At 46.1% G+C, this 17,529-nt stretch overlaps 1 protein-coding gene across 5 annotated transcripts in view; it reads right to left on the reverse strand.

Annotated features, from left to right (window-relative positions):
• LOC137439114 (CYFIP-related Rac1 interactor B) overlaps positions 1 to 17,321 on the reverse strand; it is a 37,159-nt gene extending 19,838 nt beyond the window's left edge. Inside the window, exons 1-10 of one of the 5 annotated variants that reach the window (XM_078767771.1) lie at positions 13,992 to 14,113; positions 13,486 to 13,646; positions 11,206 to 11,265; positions 10,883 to 10,973; positions 9,838 to 9,959; positions 9,489 to 9,594; positions 9,196 to 9,332; positions 8,147 to 8,224; positions 7,768 to 7,881; positions 7,348 to 7,427 (exon numbers count right to left, since the gene is read on the reverse strand). In XM_078767771.1, coding sequence (XP_078623897.1) covers positions 7,348 to 7,427; positions 7,768 to 7,881; positions 8,147 to 8,224; positions 9,196 to 9,332; positions 9,489 to 9,594; positions 9,838 to 9,959; positions 10,883 to 10,955 — 710 coding nt within the window. In that variant the 5' untranslated portion in view covers positions 10,956 to 10,973; positions 11,206 to 11,265; positions 13,486 to 13,646; positions 13,992 to 14,113. Of the gene's footprint in view, positions 1 to 7,347; positions 7,428 to 7,767; positions 7,882 to 8,146; positions 8,225 to 9,195; positions 9,333 to 9,488; positions 9,595 to 9,837; positions 9,960 to 10,882; positions 10,974 to 11,205; positions 11,266 to 13,485; positions 13,647 to 13,991; positions 14,135 to 17,071 lie in introns of those variants that run through there. The other 4 variants (XM_068134822.2, XM_068134819.2, XM_068134820.2 and 1 more) reach the window with 4 other exon arrangements.
• Between the last annotated feature and the right edge of the window lie 208 nt (positions 17,322 to 17,529).

Genomic DNA, 17,529 nt, shown 5'->3' on the forward strand with positions numbered 1-17,529 from the left:
ACAAGATTCAGTGTACCATGGACGAGAGAAAGGGTAAGACAACTGAAAAACCACCGTTTAGAGGCCATTTTTCCCCGCAAAGCGGGGGTTGGCCTTTTCGGGGACCGTGGTAGTTGTTGTTTTTTTGGTCCCCTTTTTGAAGCAATGTTTTACGGCCGGATGCCCTTCCTGACGCCAACCCTTTTTGCCGCCTTCAACAACAAACAGGGAATTACCAGTGAACTGGTACTCAATTAGCCGACCTCGGAAGGATGACAGGCTGAGTCAACCCCCCTGGCATTAATTCGGCGATCGACCGAGATTCGAACCCAGGATCCTAGGATCCTAAGCCGGCACCCTAGCCGCTAGCCCAACACCAGGGATAAGACAACTGAAGACGAGATGGGATAAATCTGTGCATGAGAGAGAGCAGTTTGCTTTGGAAGAATTCCCAGGAAGAATTGATGTCAGAGGCAGTAGAGATGGGAGACCAGTCCACATGATTGATGGCTGCTTGCAGACCGTGCCAGTCAGCCTGAGTGAAATGCCAGACTCGTCGGCGCAGAGGAGACTCTCTGAGAATGGCCAGAGAGATGTCCATTTTAACAAGCACATCATCAGAAGAACCGATTGGAGCAGAAGAAGAGCAGCAGACATTTGCAGGGAAGTTAGTCATAACCAAGTCCAGAAGAGAAGATACTCCATTGACTGAGATCCGGGTCGGGAAATTGACAGATTGTGTCAGTCCCAATGAGTCGCAGAAGTCCTTTGCTGAGGTGCCATGGCTGGTGAGAGATGAACCCACACCCAGCCAGCTGGCATGATGACAGTTGAAGTCGCCACATATGAGGAAGAGAGAGTTTGGATGAGTTGATAGAAGTTGGTCCATGTTGTCCGACAGCGAAATGTAAATGGAGTCATCACTGTTTGGAGGACGGTACAGAACACATATGAACAAAAGGTAGGAGCGGAGAGGAAGCCGTAGCCAGAGGTACTCCTGGGGGTAGGGTGGAGAGAGGGCAGTGCAAGGAAAGTGAGGAAGAGAATTTTTGATAAAGATAGCCACCCCACCACCAGGACGAGGCTCAGGTCTATCATACCGGAGGAGGGAGTAACCAGGAAGAGATATTAAGGAATCAGAGACATCTTGAAGGAGGAAAGTTTCTGTTAAGCAGATCAAGCTGTTCCCTCATTCTTTTATTCATTTTGGAAATGGCAGTTACAAATGACCCTCATGCAACTAATTGAGACAGAGCTGACTTAAAGAAGCAGGAATGACCACCCACATGCACCACATTACGCAAGCTTGAGCTAAAGACAGCTGGGACTCACGCAACACATATGGAATGGAGCGGTGTATATTCAGACGTCGAGAGCAACTCGCACCAAGAACCTGACAAAACAGCGTGCGCAACACGTGACTGCACATCATCACGAAGTACTGCAGCAGACCAGATTCAATCTGTTCCAACATGAACACCTCGACCTGTTCTGCAGGTTTGGCACCGGCCTTTGGAGAACGAAGCTCTGCCCCTCTCCCTACGTGCAGCCTACCTAATAATTGCAACTTCTCATTGTGACAACATCTAAAGAATGAAACATTCCGACTATATAAAGAACACAGCTAAAATGGAAAAGTACCTGGGAAAAAGTTATGGGCAGTGTATAGTGCAGCGAAAACCAAAATTACTCTTTTCGTCACAGCATACAAAATGACATCTTTTAAATTAAAGATTTCAAATAAACGTATTTTTTTTGCAACCGAGTCTAAAACCATCTTAGCAACTGTGAAAAATGAAATGAGATGGTGAATTAGAGTCGAGATAAAGCCACGAGGGAGTCTCAATGGACAGGCCTTCATTTCATTTAAAATGCATTTTGTTCGATAAACGGTAACTTTCATCGAATTTTCTTCCCGTTTTTTTTCAACCGAGTCTAAAACCATGTTAGCGACTGTGAAAAATTTAATGAGATATCGAATTAGAGTTGAAATAAAACTGTGAGAGAGCAAGACACCGCGGGCCTAACAAAAGAAGCCTCAAAGCTATGCGAGGAAACAAAATGGTGGCGATTTGTTTTTGAAGCCCCTCCCAGACCGGGTGTACCCACTCCCACGGACAGACAGACAGACAAACAGACACTCGCCTACGGAGAATATTATATAGATTTGTGTAGCTTTGTTGGTACCTTCCTAAAATTACACCTAAGTTAGGGAGTATATTAATATTTGTGTAGCTTTGTTGGTACCTTAAAAACACTTAATGCTCTTCAGTCTCATTTACTCTGACCTTCAATCCATGGTTGGTATCACCTGTTTCTGCTGTTTGGTCACCGCTGCTACTGGTCTGAATATAAATCACCTCTCCCTCCAAAATTGGGTCTCTTGAGCTCTGTGCCTGCTCACTCTTTCGATGCGCTTCCCGTCTATGTGTGAGTATTGTGATCAACACGTCTGTGTGTTTGTCGGCAGAATAACTTGACAATATGAGCAGCTAGAATCTCCATGTTTGGGACAGAGCTTCATATTGCACACACCGACGTGATTGTACCATAGTCATGCTCTGTCAAGAATGGCCGTGGCACGAGTAAATATAGTCCTAACTGCAAAAGATTATACATTTTCTTTCTGATGAACTAAAAATAGAACTTGTTCAACATTCACTATATAAAGGTCTGTGCCAGATTTTGGCAATTCCAGCTGCTCTCATTGTCCTGTTGTTCTGCCAACAAACAGAGAAAGCCACAGACCCAGGATCATCGTGCCCGACCTACAGCCACAGCGTAGGTCATAATCCATAACATTTTAAATGAAAGAAAACAGACCCTATGTTTAACTACTAAAAAAGTAACTGATGACATTTTAATTCAGTTTGGCAGAAGCAGAAGGAAGAGCATAAGAAACGTAATTCCCAACCTTTCCTGATGACCTCAATCCCCCACCTCTCCCCTCCACCCCTTATCCCCCACCAACCACCACAAAACATCAACAATCATGCCAGCTGCTCCTGGACTCTGTGTCCTTTCCTCCTGACAAGGTGGAAAAGTTTCTGTCAACCCTCGACTCTGATTCTGCAACTGGTCCTGACGGCATCAGCCCACGGGTCCTAAAATCATGTTCTTCTGCTCTTTCACTCCCTCTTTCTGTTCTCTTCACCCTCTCTTTTGCTCAAGGTCATCTGCCATCTGCTTGGAAATCAGCCAACATCACCGCTTTGCACAAAAAAGGTGCAAAAACAGATCCCAGCAACTACAGACCAATCAGCCTTCTCCCAATTATCAGCAAAGTCATGGAATCCATCATTGCTTCAGATATTAAATCTTTCCTCTTCTCCAATGGCTTGATCTCTGATCATCAATTTGGTTTCAGACCTGGTCACTCTACTCTGGACATGCTGCTTCTGCTTTCTCAACAATGGATGGAGGTCCTCAACGCCAAACAGGAAATTAGAGCCGTCTCCCTTGACATTTCACGTGCCTTCGATACGGTCTGGCACCCTGCTCTGCTCTCCAAACTCTCCTCCTTTGGTATCCATGGAAATCTCCACGCATGGCTGGCGGACTTCCTCTCTGGTCGTAGTCAACGTGTGGCCCTGAATGGGTTTCTCTCATCTCCTCTTCCTGTTCAGGCTGGAGTTCCCCAAGGTAGTGTTCTGGGCCCTGTGCTTTTTCTGGTCTTCATCAATGATCTCTCTGACTCTCTTGAAAATCCTCTCTATCTCTTTGCTGACGACTCTACTCTCTGTCGCTCCATTCCTCATCCCTCAGATCGGCAGTCTGCAGCCTCCTCACTCTCTGCAGACCTGGACAAAATCACAGACTGGTCAAACAAGTGGAACATGTCTTTCAATCCTGACAAATCTCACACTCTTACAATGTCTCTCCGAAAGGACCGACTGGACAACCCTCCCATCTACTTTCTCAACAATCCTCTCCAAGAAGTTCTGTCGCTCAAGCTTTTGGGTCTCACTATCTGCCATGATCTTTCTTGGGAAAACCACATTTCCAAGCTGGCCTCCAAAGCCAGTCGCCGACTGGGCATCCTCCGTCGTGCGAAGTCCTTCCTTGGCACACCTGAGCTCCTCACCACATACAAGGCTTTCATCCGCAGCTCAATGGAATACTGTTCCCCCCTCTGGGCTGGTGCTCCTGCCTCACACCTTGCTCGGCTTCACGCTGTTGAGGCCAAAGCTTTCAGAATCATTGGAATCTCCTGCGATGTAGTCAACGCCGAGGGCCTTTCACTCACTCACCGCAGGCAGGTTGGTCGTCTTTCTGTCTTCTACCGACTCCTCTCCGGCCTTGCTCCCCCAGCTCTCTCTGTGCTCTGTCCCCCCAATATTCCTTCAGGTCGCACAAGATCTGCCTGCAACCCTCTTATGGTTAAACTGCCAAAGTCTAGGCTCTCTGCTCACCTTCACTCTTTCATTCCCCTTTTCTCCCGCCTCTGGAACAAACTCCCCCACTCCCTTCAATCCCACTCCTCCCTCCAGGTCTTTAAAACAGCTGTTCACCACCATCTCTTATCTTCCCCCATCGAAAACCTTGATCTTTTCTACCCCCTGTAATTCACCCCAGAGTCCTTGCAGTGTTCATATGTTTTAATCCTCTCCCACCTCCCCCCCAAGTCCTCCCGATGTCCCTGCTCTCAAATGTTGTGTTTGTGTCCTTCCCCTTCTTCCCCCTCTCTTTTGTGTCCTCCCCCCTCTCTCCCCATCTTGTCTGCCGCTCCCCTTGTTTTTTGTGTTTTGTGTGTCGGTTTGTCTTTTTGTGTGATTAATGTTTGCTCTTTCACGAGCCTCGATCTTGTATACAAAACAAAAAAAAACAAAAAAAAAAAATTCAAAACTAGAATGTCACTCGGTGGAGAGCATACGTCCGCCAGGCTAAACAGTTTACATTTTGTATCCCACTGATAGGCCAGATCGGTATCCGGACCTGAACTAAAATTTAATCGACTTGTTCTTGTCGCCGAACCAACTCATCCACTAAGTTTTGTTTTGGTCATAAGCCGTCCTCAACTTTTTGAAATATCATGCGATATATCGTTTTTGGCTCCATCACTCAATGGTGAAGAATCACTTGCAAAATTCTAAGATTAAGATCTAGATCTGGATCTTCATCAAATTCTAATCATTTCGTCTATGTAACATACACAACCTTTCCACCAAGTTTCATCCGAATCCGTCCACAACGTTTTGAGATATAATGTTCACAGACAAACAGACAGAGGTGAAAACATAACCTCCATCCACCTTTGGTGGCGGAGGTAACTAGCTAATAAAAAGGAAGCACGACTGTTCACTGCCAGATATTAAAGGTAAAAGAAAAGCAAATTATATTTCGATGGGCGAGTGTTTAACAGCTTCATCCAGATATCCAATGACAATTAAAAATGATCGACAAGTTGATTTTACAGCGAGAAACCCCTTTGATTCCAACAAATTGGTACAAACATTGGGATTATTTCGTTGGTGCAGTTGAATGAATGAATGAATACATACATTGGTACAAACATTGGGATTATTTCGTTGGTGCAGTTGTCGAAATTAAATCTCAATTCAAAATATAAGAGCTTGTTTTACTGAACTAAACGACTGCAGCGTACAAAAGACAAGGCATGCAACACAAGGCATCTCAAGGTCATCTGCCATCTGCTTGGAAATCAGCCAACATCACCGCTTTGCACAAAATAGGTGCAAAAACAGATCCTAGCAACTACAGACCAATCAGCCTTCTCCCAATTATCAGCAAAGTCATGGAATCCATCATTGCTTCAGATATGAAATCTTTCCTCTTCTCCAATGGCTTGCTTGATCTCTGACCATCAATTTGGTTTCAGACCTGGTCACTCTACTCTGGACATGCTGCTTCTGCTTTCTCAACAATGGATGGAGGTCCTCAACGCCAAACAGGAAATTAGAGCTGTCTCCCTTGACATTTCACGTGCCTTCGATACGGTCTGGCACCCCGCTCTGCTCACCAAACTCTCCTCCTTTGGTATCCATGGAAATCTCCACGCATGGCTGGCGGACTTCCTCTCTGGTCGTAGTCAACGTGTGGCCCTGAATGGGTTTCTCTCATCTCCTCTTCCTGTTCAGGCTGGAGTTCCCCAAGGCAGTGTTCTGGGCCCTGTGCTTTTTCTGGTCTTCATCAATGATCTCTCTGACTCTCTTGAAAATCCTCTCTATCTCTTTGCTGACGACTCTACTCTCTGTCGCTCCATTCCTCATCCCTCAGATCGGCAGTCTGCAGCCTCCTCACTCTCTGCAGACCTGGACAAAATCACAGACTGGGCAAACAAGTGGAACATGTCTTTCAATCCTGACAAATCTCACACTCTTACGATGTCTCTCCGAAAAGACCGACTGGACAACCCTCCCATCCACTTTCTGAATAATCCTCTCCAAGAAGTTCTGTCACTCAAGCTTTTGGGTCTCACTATCTGCCATGATCTTTCCTGGGAAAACCACATTTCAAATCTGGCCTCCAAAGCCAGTCGCCGACTGGGCATCCTCCGTCGTGCGAACTCCTTCCTTGGTACACCTGACCTCTTCACCACTTACAAGGCTTTCATCTGCAGCTCTATGGAATACTGCTCTCCCCTCTGGTCTGGTGCTCCTGCCTCACACCTAGCTCGTCTTCACGCTGTTGAAACCAAAGCGTTCAGAATCATTGGAATCTCTCGCGATGAAGCCAACTCCAAGGGCCTTTCACTCACTCACCGCAGGCAGGTTGGTGGTCTTTCCGTCTTCTACCGACTCCTCTCTGGCCTTGCCCCCCCAGCTCTCTCTGGGCTCTGTCCCCCAAATATTCCTACAGGTCGCACAAGATCTGCCTGCAACCCTCTTATGGTTAAACTGCCAAAATCAAGACTTTCTGCTCACCTTCACTCCTTCATTCCTCTTTTCTCCCACCTCTGGAACAAACTCCCTCACTCTCTTCAATCCCACTCCACCCTCCAGGTCTTTAAAACAGCTGTTCACCACCATCTCTTATCTTCCCCAAACCAAAACCTTGATCTTTTCTACCCCCGCTAATTTCACCCAAAATCCAACACTTTTTTTTTTTTTTTTTTGGGAAATACCAACTTCTGTCCTGGAAGTCCTTGGTCCCCTTGTATTTTATACCTCTTCCCCCCCCCCCCCCCCCTTCCCACGCCTCCTCCCCCCAAGCCCTCTCCTTCCCACACTTCTCCCTGCTCTCAAATGTTGTTTGTGTGCTTCCCCTTCTCTCCCCATCTTGTCTTCCGCTCCCTCTTTTTATATATTTTGTTTGTCTGGTTGATTTGTTTGTGAAATAAATGTTAGCTCTTTCACGAGCCTCGATTCAGTATACAAAAAATACAAAAAAAACACAAGCTCCACTCACGGTCTCTCCAGCATGACTTTGCAGACACTAGACATCGTACTGAGACAATCTGTTGTGTTGTCAATGGACAGCGACCTCGCCTAGGGAAAAAACAAGGACAACTGCAAATTATACAAATGCCAAAAGAAAAGCTCAGGTAAGCTTCCAAAATTTACCAAAGCACAGAACTATTTTTATTCTTTCCTCTGCGGAAGTCAAGGCTCAAGGAAGAGCTGAAATTGGTTGGCAGGTTAATGGTGTGGCAGTTGGGGAGACATGCAACAGTACACCAAGCAGGCAGGAAAAGGGGTACATGATGAGGGACAGGAGAAGAATAGCAGGAATGGGTATTGGGCACACTACGAGGTGGCCATGGGCCGCGATTTGTAAACAGGACAACAAATTCAGGGAGTCAGATCAACAAGAGCCAAAGACCTGTACCTCTGTGACAAACTTCATCATGACATCCGTTAGCTTTTTCAGCATGGGTGTGGCGTTAGCGTAGAAGAGAGACATTTTGTTTGCCATTTCGCTATTTACCTCCACTTCCTCCATCTGCAGAAAAACAAAAAAGAAATTGGAATCACAGTCAGGGGCGAATGTAAATGCCCATGGAAATAAACCGAGAAGGGTCCCAATACTTTTGGTAATATAGAGTGCACATTAAGATCTCCTTCGGATCTTAGTTATATATCCCCATCTCCTTGGTGAACATTATTAAATAATTTGTTGTACTCCGAGCAATGATGTTTTTCAAAGTGAACAGAATAGCCATTTGTATACGGACAAGTTTCAGACATCACGCACAACACGCTCTCACATCAATACTGCCAATCCTCCTGCGTTGAAGTACTCTTCGGTAGAAGCTGAAGTCATTCTGGATTGAGGGATTGGCCATCTGCAAGATAGGTCATCAAAACATCCATTCTTCCAAGAAAACAGGCTACAGGTCGACAGCATTACCATTAACAGTTGTGAAAAGGAGAACCGATGAAATGGTACAATGCGATCATATAGTAATAGTATGTGGAGACAATAGCTGGGGTTAGCGGTGTAGGTGGAAGGGGGAATCGAGAGGGCCATAAAATATTCATTCAATACACCGACCTAACTTCAATAAAGTAAAATGACCAGCTTGACGATTTACAGGGAAACTCGTGGAACGTGGCATCTGCAGGCCAAAGATACAAAAGACAAGATAAAGATAAAGAATCTGGACTCAAATCCCACACCAAACTTGCAAGGTTCCCTTTTCCAAAGCCAGGAAACAAATTCACCCTTTGGAACCACAATTCCCCAGAGAAACAATGAAGCAGGCTAAAAGTCGAATTCCCGGAAAGGTCACCACGGACAAGAGGCCAAGGAAGAATATCAGGGGTCCAGAGGGCCGGGAAAATATTGTGCAGAAACATCTGTTTCTCTCTCTCTCCATCTTTTTCTTTCTCTCTCTCTCTCTCTCTCTCTCTTTTTTTTTTTTCTCTCTCTCTCTCTCTCTCTCTCTCTCTCTCTCTCTCTCTCTCTCTCTCTCTCTCTCTCTCTCTCTCTCTCTCTCTCTCTCTCTCTCTCTCGCTCCACTCCCTCTCTCCACTCCCTCACTCCCTCACTCCCTCCACCTCTACTCACTCCCTCCTTCTCTCTCCACTTCCTCACTCCATCTCCACTCACTCATTCCCTCTCTCCACCTCCACTCACTCATTCCCTCTCTCCACCTCCACTCACTCATTCCCTCTCTCCACCTCCACTCACTCATTCCCTTTATCCACCTCCATTCACTCATTCCCTCTCTCCACCTCCACCCACTCAACCTCCCCCCCCCCCCCCATCCCCATCCCCATCCCCACCCTCTCTCTCTCTCTCTCTCCACCTCACCTTGAGCTCATCAAACTGTAAGGTAAAGTGCAGGATGTCTGCAAACTGCTTAGCAAGAGCCTGCTCTCTCTCAAGGTGCTGTGTGGCTGTAAGTGGTGGACATGTTAGTGCAGTCAGAAGGCTCTGCAGGGCTCCCTCTGCGAACAACAGACAAACAGCAGACTGGTGTCACAACATGAAAAGTGGAAACTCGGTGTGCATAGGACAACTTAGCATTTTAATTAGCAAGATCATTTTATACAACCGATTGCAAACTGGAAGTTTAAAAGCAAAGTAAATAAAGTAAAACTCACCCAGCCTGACGGAGAAATCGTAGAAACTTTTTAGTTTTGAGACAAGAGGACAAACCGCCTCCCAAGCCTCTTCTTGAAGTCTCTCGCTGCTGGCATCTGCGATGGCCTGGTGGACAAGGAAGCGGTGCCGATAATTTTTGGTACCGAAGTTTAAAATAGCTGAAAAACTCAAAAAGTGGAAGATGTTATCCCCGAAAGAGGGTTTTTGCTGTTTGGCAAATATGATGTCATCAAAGCACGCAGTAAAAGTCGAGTGATAATCAGCTCAACAAAACACATGAACCACAAAACATTTGATAACAGCTGAAGAATGAAAAAAAAAAATTGTGGCCAAACGTTTCCAACGTACCGCGCGTATCTCTATGTTGGCAGATTGGTAATTTTTTAACTCGACGAGTATGCCGTCTGCGTCCCGTAGAACCGCATTCACGAGTTCCCACGTCTCCTGCTCGCTCTCCATAGGTCGGGCATCTGTCAAAGACAATTCCCCATCCATGGGTGTCCACACATCCCATAACATTCTTATGGACTGACGGAGTGGGCTTTTAAACAGACCGTCAACCAGAAACAGGATGGCCACCTTGACACAGTCATCTCATCATTTTGAAGCACACTTCCGATGGAGACTTCCAATGAGAAGCACGTATTTAATCAGGCAATGGTAGACGGGATATTTAAAGTGTGCCAGCACGGGCCGGCCTTTTATCATTTTGGTAGATCTGGCATTTGCAGACCTCGACGATGCGGACACCTTGATGAGGCCTATACAATTTGGTGGTATTCAACAAATGGGTTTTGAAGCCATTTATTTATTACATACACAGGGAAGATGATAGGAGAGGAATGAGGGTATGGGGATATATAGAGTCGTCAGCAGATAATGGAAAGGTTTGAGATGCGGCAGAAACATGATCACGCATCGCGCTTGAGGAGCATATTGACCGATGCAGGCCACGGTTTAGCGGATAACTCAGAGGAACTCACTCCCAGCACTTTGCTGCTGAAGATACCCAGAGATACATCAAGCCGGCCATCCTGCTCCCAGCCTCGACACATCGCTAAGCTTCCAAGGAACGTTACGATGGGTGAAAACATTGTTCTTCAGATTGTTACAAGAAGTCCCCACAATTTCACCGGTTACAAGAAAGAAAAAATACAAAAACAAGTACACATACATTCAAAGTACACCGCCCCCTTGCCAAATAATTAAATATCCTACAGCGCGGCATTGCCGGGGCGCCTCTGGCGCCCGGCAATACCGCAGTGCAGCTCATAGAGGCTGCATTGGGAGGGAGAGGTGTACACTAATTGATTGATTAATTGTCGAAAAGCCAAAACCATCAACAACTTCACGGCAGCATCTCACGCGTCAAGAAACCGGACGAGTCACTTACTTTCAAAGTCTAAGAAGAAGTTTGGTCCCTGGTCAAGATCGGTGCAGGTCAGGACTTTTAGAAGGTTTCCCATGGTAAGAATGGAGCAATTCTACAAGTGCGGGATGTAAACAAGTAATTCGTTACTTGCAGAAAAAAACAAATTCCTGACTTTCATCATCGGCTGCCCTCCATTACTGGAGGGAGCAATGAATGGGCAAGTGGGCAAACAGTGAGTGAGTGGGTAAAGGTGTCGGACAATATAAAATAAAATACCAATGAAACCACCGACTCCTACCCCAGTAAAAAAAAAAAAAAAAAAAAAAAAAGATTCCAATACTCACCGTTAAATAAGGATTGCATGCAGGTCGTATCCAATGGAAGCTCAAAGATCCCTGAGTAGTCTAAAGAGAAGAAGGAAAACACGTCACAACACTGAGGATTGTCCAGTTACTTTGGTAGAACTTGATTTAGCATCAACCCATAATCATGTAAGTTGGCTGACAGGGTAGATCGGAAGCAGTGGCACCGAGCAGTCTAGTCTTGGTTCAATTCCTGATTGGACCATGTCATCCAAACGTGTCACAGGAAAAGCGTTGCATCAGAGAGTGTCGAATTTCAGAGAGAGAGAGAGAGGTCTTAAGCCATGTGTCCCATCTGCTGGCTTGCCCTGGAGGGTTTTAAACATCCCACGGTGCCTATTGCAAGGAGTAGGCCATCATGTGCCGGTACCCTGGAAAATATCTCAATCACTGACCGGAACTATTGCAGACTGAGACAGAGTAGTGATCTGTCCTGGGATCAACCATGAAAACGTTTACAACTTGGTGGGCAAACTGAGGTCTTTATGCACGGTGGTACGTCTAACAAACAACCAATATAGGGATAACAAAGCACCATTACAGGCTAATAAATCAACCTGAAGGGTCTTTTAAAGACCGAGCTCTAATGGCAGCAATGGCAGCATAAAGTGCAACTTCCACTTGGGTGGTACGACATTTTGTACAAGTGACACATGGAAGTGGTCCAACTTGCGGTCAGCAATCCACATCTCACAGCAGAACAGCAAATGCTTAAAATCACTGTTTAAGCCTCCAGGGTACAAAATGCGCAGCAATTGTTTTTTTTGCCATAGTCAGGGCCCTTAGGGATATTTTGGGGCCGTTTGGTTCAAATTCTTCCAAAAGCACCAAATTTGGCCCAGATGTTGCCCATGCCATACTCTTTCGATTTTTGACGGGCGCCAAGACGGGCGCCCCCCCCCCCCCCCGGGGGACCCATATTGGCGAAATACTCAATGGCCACCACCCGGATTAGAGGAAAATCAGTTAAATAACCAAAAGGGTTGGAATCATGTATGATACCACTTTTCAGGGATTTTCGAGGTCGAGGAATCAAATTATGATGTTATTTTGATGATTCGAGGTCAAGGTCAACCCTCAAGGTCATCTTAAAGGTCATTTTTGAGTCAAACATGTCGGTTTTTGAGTTTTTTGTCAAGATTTACGCGAGGTTCACCATTTTATGTTTCTGGGTTGGGTAATCGAACTCTGACCTTATTTTTGACAATTAGAGGAAATATTTACATGTCTATTTCCTAATTTTCAGGCATATGCAGTTCATCAGTCTAATTACAAAGGTACGGATTTGATGTTTTATGAACTGTATGCCATATCCTTGTGTTTAATTTTTGCGCGATCATGATCCGGGTTCATGTATACATGATTGTATACATGTCATAAATATGACGTCATAGGTCATGTGACCTGGCGGCCATATTGCATTTTATGAAAACCTTAAAAATGGATCCCTGCCTTCATTTTTCGATCGATTCATTTTGAACTTTGACCACTTATAGTACGCCATGTGATTGGATGCATATCCTAATTATGACGTCGTAGGTCAGGTGACATGGCGGGATGGACCGGTACGGTCCCCGGATCATACCGCCCTTGTCGCCCGTCAAAAATCGAAAGAGTACGGCATGGGCAACATCTGCGCCAAATTTGATGCTTTTGGAAGAATTTGAACCAAAATATCCCTAAGGGCCCCGACTACCACGACTTTTGCAACTAGAGGTACACACAAAGATCGGGGCACCCTCCGTGCACGCATCGCTCGGTTTTCAGGTGGTCGAGCAGTCACTTTGGGAGATATCTGTGAATCGACGAAAGAATATATGTACCGAATAAACCACAATAATCAGATTTATAATAAAAAAGAAGTCGAAGCAATCATTCCATCACGGTAAAAAAAACACCTTTAGAGGCCATTTTTTCCCCGCAAGCGGGGGTTGGCCTTTTTCGGGAACTGTGGTTGTTGTTGTTTTTCGGTCCCCTTTTTGAAGCAATGTTTTACGGCCGGATGCCCTTCCTGACGCCAACCCTTTTTGCCGCCTTTAACGACAAACAGGGAAGTTCCATCACGGTAAGAGTAAACCAAAAAGGTCGGGTCACTCTTTAATGATTAAAAAAAATCAAATAATTACAGCCACCAATGAACAGCGACTAACATTTATCCGATAGAAAATAATGCTCGTTGCCAATGGTCGTGAGAATGGACGTACAAGTGGGGAAAAGCTTGTGGTTTCCGAGAAGCAATCCTAGTGGTCTTTAACAACATACATGCCCAGGAAAAGCGAGGGAGAGATAACTTGTTTTCTCGTTTTTTAACCTAAGACTCGACAAAGTTCCGACTCAAACGTGGTCTCGGCATGCACCGCCGTTGAGTAATCCAATCAGGATCAGGTGCACCGTAGTCTCATCCTCAACTTCAGTAGTCTGACCTATGGCGGGAAAAGACCGAGTAATGAATGTCATCGTGCTCCCTCCCCAAACAGAGCGGTTTCTGCATAATAATGCCAAAGACTACTCGCACGATAAAGAACGTATAACGCGGAGCACAATGGTAACTCCAGCAATAACTAGTCCTACATTTGTTTTTTTTGCAACAATAAACTTCATGGTATTTTCAATCTCTTAACACTCCACCACGACCAGCAACACAAGCACCACCAAACTACCATTGAGGACACTACGAGGGAGACTCAAAGCAGACATATGCAACGTCTATATTCGGCAACTACTGTATTAATCACTACAAATGCTGAACAGACCATCGAGTATCAGACCTCAAGCCAAGGGGCCACGAATAAAGAGCAACGAAGCCATCGTGTCAGCTTAAAACCGAACTGCCGGAGAAGCAGGCGGCCACCCTCAGCAATGAATCGATCGAGTCTTCCCAGCATGCATTGCTTCATTAGGGTAGCTTTGCCCAAATTTGGGCAAAGGCCACATAGAGGGAGAAAGAAAGGAGGAAAAATAAAATAAAAAAGCAAGCGCCCACGCTTCCTGATCACCACCGCAAACTTTGCCGCACAACTTCTGCAAAACACAAGCTCCGATAGGCAAGGGTTTCCACAATTCTCTTCATCTTACTAGCCAAGGAAACCTTTAATTCCATAAATGCACGGTGGTGCAGGCAATCGTCTCACTTTGGGTAATGTTCATAAAAGTATCACAATTTCCACACAACAGCACAAGCACTGTGGTGGAAACATGCTAATGGTGACAGTGTTGGTCAAGGGTGGTGGAAACATGCTAATGGTGACGGTGTTGGTCAAGGGTGGTGGAAACATGCTAATGGTGACAGTGTTGGTCAAGGGTGGTGGAAACATGCTAATGGTGACAGTGTTGGTCAAGGGTGGTGGAAACATGCTAATGGTGACAGTGTTGGTCAAGGGTGGTGGAAACATGCTAATGGTGACAGTGTTGGTCAAGGGTGGTGGAAACATGCTAATGGTGACATTGTTGGTCAAGGGTGGTGGAAACATGCTAATGGTGACAGTGTTGGTCAAGGGTGGTGGAAACATGCTAATGGTGACGGTGTTGGTCAAGGGTGGTGGAAACATGCTAATGGTGACAGTGTTGGTCAAGGGTGGTGGAAACATGCTAATGGTGACAGTGTTGGTCAAGGGTGGTGGAAACATGCTAATGGTGACAGTGTTGGTCAAGAGTGGTGGAAACATGCTAACGGTGACTGGGTTTGTCAAGGGTGGTGGAAACATGCTAATGGTGACAGTGTTGGTCAAGGGTGGTGGAAACATGCTAATGGTGACAGTGTTGGTCAAGGGTGGTGGAAACATGCTAATGGTGACAGTGTTGGTCAAGGGTGGTGGAAACATGCTAATGGTGACAGTGTTGGTCAAGGGTGGTGGAAACATGCTAATTGGGACAGTGTTGGTCAAGGGTGGTGGAAACATGTTAATGGTAACGGAAACATGCCGATGGTGACTGGGTTTGTCAAGGGTGGTGGAAACAGGCTAACGGTGACTGGGTTTGTCAAGGGTGGTGGAAACATGCTAATGGTGACTGGGTTTGTCAAGGGTGGTGGAAACATGCTAACGGTGACTGGGTTTGTCAAGAGTGGTGGAAACATGCTAACGGTGACTGGGTTTGTCAAGAGTGGTGGAAACATGCCGATGGTGACTGGGTTTGTCAAGGGTGGTGGAAACATGCTAACGGTGACTGGGTTTGTCAAGAGTGGTGGAAACATGCTAACGGTGACTGGGTTTGTCAAGGGTGGTGGAAACATGCTAACGGTGACTGGGTTTGTCAAGAGTGGTGGAAACATGCTAACGGTGACTGGGTTTATCAAGAGTGGTGGAAACATGCTAATGGTGACAGTGTTGGTCAAGGGTGGTGGAAACATGCTAATGGTGACAGTGTTGGTCAAGGGTGGTGGAAACATGCTAATGGTGACAGTGTTGGTCAAGGGTGGTGGAAACATGCTAATGGTGACGGAAACATGCCGATGGTGACTGGGTTTGTCAAGGGTGGTGGAAACATGCTAATGGTGACTGGGTTTGTCAAGGGTGGTGGAAACATGCTAACGGTGACTGGGTTTGTCAAGAGTGGTGGAAACATGCCGATGGTGACTGGGTTTGTCAAGGGTGGTGGAAACATGCTAACGGTGACTGGGTTTGTCAAGAGTGGTGGAAACATGCTAACGGTGACTGGGTTTGTCAAGGGTGGTGGAAACATGCTAACGGTGACTGGGTTTGTCAAGGGTGGTGGAAACATGCTAACGGTGACTGGGTTTGTCAAGGGTGGTGGAAACATGCCGATGGTGACTGGGTTTGTCAAGAGTGGTGGAAACATGCTAACGGTGACTGGGTTTGTCAAGAGTGGTGGAAACATGCTAACGGTGACTGGGTTTGTCAATGCATCAGACTTCAGACACCACAACGCAACAGTAGCTTGGGCTCGATGCCAGATGAATGTGATGTTCACATCCCACTTGAGGCCAAGCATCTCATGGGAACCCAAGATACATGTCGAGCACTGCAGGGGGTGGTGGGGGGTGAGGGGGACACTGTGGAAACCTTCCTTGCAGTTGCGAGCGAATGGACTTCAGAAAACATCAAGCTGGATGAAGGGGCTGGGAATGTCATTAGTCCACTCATCACATCATCTCGATCATTTATGGAAGAGCTCAATGACAAGGGTTAGAAAGACAACTACATATTGTAATAGGAAGAAGTCAGGATCTGCGAGTTGTGTGGATGAATGTGAGACAGCTCCTCATGAGCATCTTGAAGGAATGGAGGGAATAGCATGGAAGGACAGACACAACCACCACCAAAACCCTCCTGCACCTGCTAAGGCCACCAGAGCTCAGGAAGCCCAGTCTTGTCAACATCATGGAATCCAGCATGTGGAAGCCTCTGTGAAGGATCCAGTAAATGAATGACTAGATCAAACTTTCACATAGAAGCCTCTGTGAAGGATCCAGTGAATGAAGGACTAAATCAAACCTTCACGTGGAAGCCTCTGTCAAGGATCCAGTGAATGAAGGACTAAATCAAACCTTCACGTGGAAGCTTCTGTGAAGGATCCAGTGAATGAAGGACGATTTCAAACCTTCATGAGGGACATTCGGTCATGACAGTCGACCAGTGCGTGCACCGGGCGGTGTGTTACTCGAGTCGCGGCTCGCATGTAAAAACACGTGTTTCACAGTGAGGACTCTTCATTCACCGAAGTTTCAACGGAATTATATCACGAGTATCCGAATATACAGTCGTTTAATGGCTTTACATTAATCATTATTCCACACTCCACAAACAGACTTTACATTATCAAGTAAATACTTATTTTAAAGTTGGTGAAGTAAACTCCATGCCCCACTCCGGAGACCATGGAATTTTACCTGTAACGTACCGCGGCCTTTCCGCTAATGTTATACACCCCGCATGCTCCCAACAATCCAACGAGTATCCCTCCTGCCGGATGGGACCAGCGGGAACCACCTTGGGGCGGGGGTGCGGAAGCGTGCGCCACAACCGAGAAAATAGCGAAAAGTGATAAAATGAGGAAGAAGCGAAGGATACACACCCTTCCCCTGTCCAGTTATCCGTGTCCGCACAAGGCGCCACCAAGCGGCAAAACAGCAGAACGACAGGGGTTTGCACGTCGGTAATCTAGGGCGGTGTTATTATGGCAGTTTCATTGGCGGTGTATCGATGCGGTTTCATTTTCTCTTCACTCGTATTCATTCCAACGGTTTAATAACATAACCAATCTACCATAACAGCCGTTTTACCACAAGCGTTTCTTCCTTCTACCACAGAATTAATTTTGCTGTTGTTTTTTTACGACGTGCACTTC

The sequence above is a fragment of the Myxine glutinosa genome, chromosome 13 (assembly GCF_964187855.1).
Source record: "Myxine glutinosa chromosome 13, kmMyxGlut1.1, whole genome shotgun sequence".
NCBI lineage: Eukaryota > Metazoa > Chordata > Myxini > Myxiniformes > Myxinidae > Myxine > Myxine glutinosa.